Below are 2,633 nucleotides of genomic sequence, written 5' to 3'. Positions count from 1 at the left end.
TCAGTCTGTAAGACTGCTATTATTCTACACACGTACTCCGTGATCTTTTTCTTTCTGAAGTGATAGGAAGTGGTACTCGAGGGTTTTTCTTATGTCGTGACAATTTTTCTAAACAAAAATCTTTGTAAGGGAAACAATTTCAGCTAATGTCGTAAAATTTAAACAGAGGATCAAAAATCGATTCCAGCTAATTCACTCTAGCAGGAAGGCAGTCTGGTTTGCATTTACAGTAAATCGTACGGGAAATTTAGAGCGAGGAAAACGTACAAATTAATAGTACCTTTTTTAAAGAAAAAGATTTGTTTAGCGTGAATTCTCAAAACCAGAAACCAAAGAATGCAAATACAGGGAACTCCGAACGAATATAATAAAAAAATCCCTCTAGTATATATTATATCACCAAGCGGCCGAGTTCAACTCACCAAAATATGGCCCGTATTGTAAGAATATAATAGATTCGAGCCAATAAACACCCATTATATTTACAAAACAAAATATCTTTAATCGCGAAACCACCCTGAAACAAAAACCCTGAATGCCTACAATAATTTCTACCCTAACCCCCAAAGAATATGTCAGTTAACGCCAGTTCAACAGAATAAAGCCGCCGGCCGCCATACAGCTGGTAAAAAATCATCCATTACTTAGAAAACCAGAGAAGCCGCCAAAGCAACAAAGCCTAAAAAGACACCAGAAGCCAGAGAAGATGCGCCGCTTGTAGGCGCTACAGCGGGGGCATCACCAGGTGCCATGGCGGGGCCCTCTTCAGATGGAATGGTGCCCAAAGGAGCAAATGCGTGGCTTCCTAAAGCAGGAGAAGCAGCTGGTGCACCAGCATTACGGCGGCGGCCGCCCTGCGACATGACAACAACCACGAGCTTTTGGCCCTTGTCGCAACGGCCTTCTGCGCCACTGATAAAGTAAAATGGCCCCGACGATGGAAACTTGAACACCGTTTGACCGTCATCGTAGCTCGCAAGTGGCGCTGTCGTGTTGCACTTCTGAAAAGCTTCATGCGTCACCTGCAAGACTGAATCCTCCTTCGCGGTGTACTTGAACACTGCAAAAATGTAAAACAAAACACAAATATTACTCCATCAGAGACATTAAATTTCCACAGTACATTCTAAAATTTGAAGTGCTGCTTTTAGAGACATTAAATTCGACAGCCCATGCTAAAATTTAAAGTGCTGTTTCTGAATCTTGAAACCAGAACCAGCACTTTTAAATATTATCATTACAGAACCCTAGAAACCGCAAAATGTTATCATCAGAAACAGCACTTTTAAAATTAACATTACAGACCCTAGAAACCAAGAAATGTTATGGTTACAGAATTTACTACAGTCCATGCTAAAATTTGAAGCGCTACTTCTGGATTAAGTGAATCCAGAAACAGAACTCCTAAATATTACCGTTACAGAACCCTAGAAAACACAAATGTTATCGTCAGTAACAGCACTTTCAAATATTACCATTACAGGCCTTAGAAACCACAAAATGTTATCACCAGAAAACAGAACTTTCAAATATTACCATCACAGACCCTACAAACCACAAAATGTTATCATTACAGAATTATTACAAACCATACTCAATTTAAAAGTGCTGTTTCAGGGTTCAACTGTGTACAGTTCAGCCACCTTCAACTATTACCATTACAGATCCCTATAAACCACAGATGTTTACCATTACAGAACCATTTCACAGCAAACCACAGATGTTTACCATTACAGAACCCTTTAACACCAAATAACAAGAATCTTTCTGAAAATACTTACAGAGAGTGTCGCCGACATGAAACCTCCGCTTCTCGGCCCAGTCATTATAACTCTGGGTTTCGGATCCCGTCGGCACACTCCACCCACTCTTCCCTCCCACCGTAAACTCATTCGCCACAGCAATCTCCAAAAAGAGCAGAAAACACGCCACCAAAATGCAAGCTCTATTAGCGCCAGAGAAAGCCATTGCTAAAGCCTTTAGCTCGGGCTAAAACCAGAACCAAAATAAGCAAAGCCTCAAAAAAACAGAGAATACCAGAGCCAAGAAGAAACAAAGCAGAATATGACAATGCAGGATGAGAAAGGGGCAGCAAGGGTTTTTGTAAGCAGGTGGAGAGCAACTAGCCGTTGCAGAGGCTCGGGTCCCGAGGCTAGGGCCTAGGCTCGGAGGGAGGTATCCGTTGTGGCAGGTACTGTCAGGATGCCACGTGGCAGCGGAGTCACGGGAATTTGGTGACGTGTACGTTGGAGAGGGAGAATCGGGTGAAATTTTTTGTGCAGAGAAATGGGGTCCTGACAGATTGGTAACTTCTAAAACGAAGCATCGGAATTTGGGGAGTTTTGGGTGACACGTGGACAGGGGTTGTCCTCGGTTTTGTCGTGGGTTTGGCATCTTTTGGGGACATGCGGCAGAAAGAGCTCTATTTATGCGTGTAACGGGTCGCATTTTGCCAACGTCCACCCACGCTACTCGTTGGAAAGTAAAACCCCTTACAGTTATTTATTTGTCCTTTTCTTTTCCAGATTCCTTCAAAGTTTCCTTGGGAGGAGGGCAAGAATTTTATTGCTGCTTTAAGTTGAGATTAACTGATTTTAGGTGTAAATTGTGTTTAATGAGGTGTTTAATTGAGA

The 2,633-nt window shown here is 42.3% G+C and overlaps 1 protein-coding gene across 1 annotated transcript; it reads right to left on the bottom strand.

Moving 5' to 3' along the window:
- Positions 1-365: 365 nt before the first annotated feature.
- Positions 366-2,083, bottom strand: LOC131060669 (early nodulin-like protein 15). Its single transcript, XM_057993990.2, has 2 exons — positions 1,782-2,083; positions 366-1,060 (listed from the first exon to the last, which is right to left on the bottom strand). The coding sequence occupies exons 1-2, from the start codon at positions 1,966-1,968 to the stop codon at positions 645-647; spliced, it is 603 nt and encodes a 200-aa protein (XP_057849973.1). The 5' UTR covers positions 1,969-2,083; the 3' UTR covers positions 366-644.
- Between the last annotated feature and the right edge of the window lie 550 nt (positions 2,084-2,633).

Source organism: Cryptomeria japonica, chromosome 10 (assembly GCF_030272615.1).
Source record: "Cryptomeria japonica chromosome 10, Sugi_1.0, whole genome shotgun sequence".
NCBI classification, from domain to species: domain Eukaryota; kingdom Viridiplantae; phylum Streptophyta; class Pinopsida; order Cupressales; family Cupressaceae; genus Cryptomeria; species Cryptomeria japonica.
This window is presented reverse-complemented; position numbering and strand designations above follow the sequence as displayed.

Coding starts and splice junctions, on each gene's coding strand:
- LOC131060669 (XM_057993990.2), bottom strand. CDS start 1,968: ATGGCTTTCTCTGGCGCTAATAGAGCTTGCATTTTGGTGGCGTGTTTT. Junction 1,061..1,781: donor TCATGTCGGCGACACTCTCT/GTAAGTATTTTC, acceptor ACATTTTTGCAG/TGTTCAAGTACACCGCGAAG.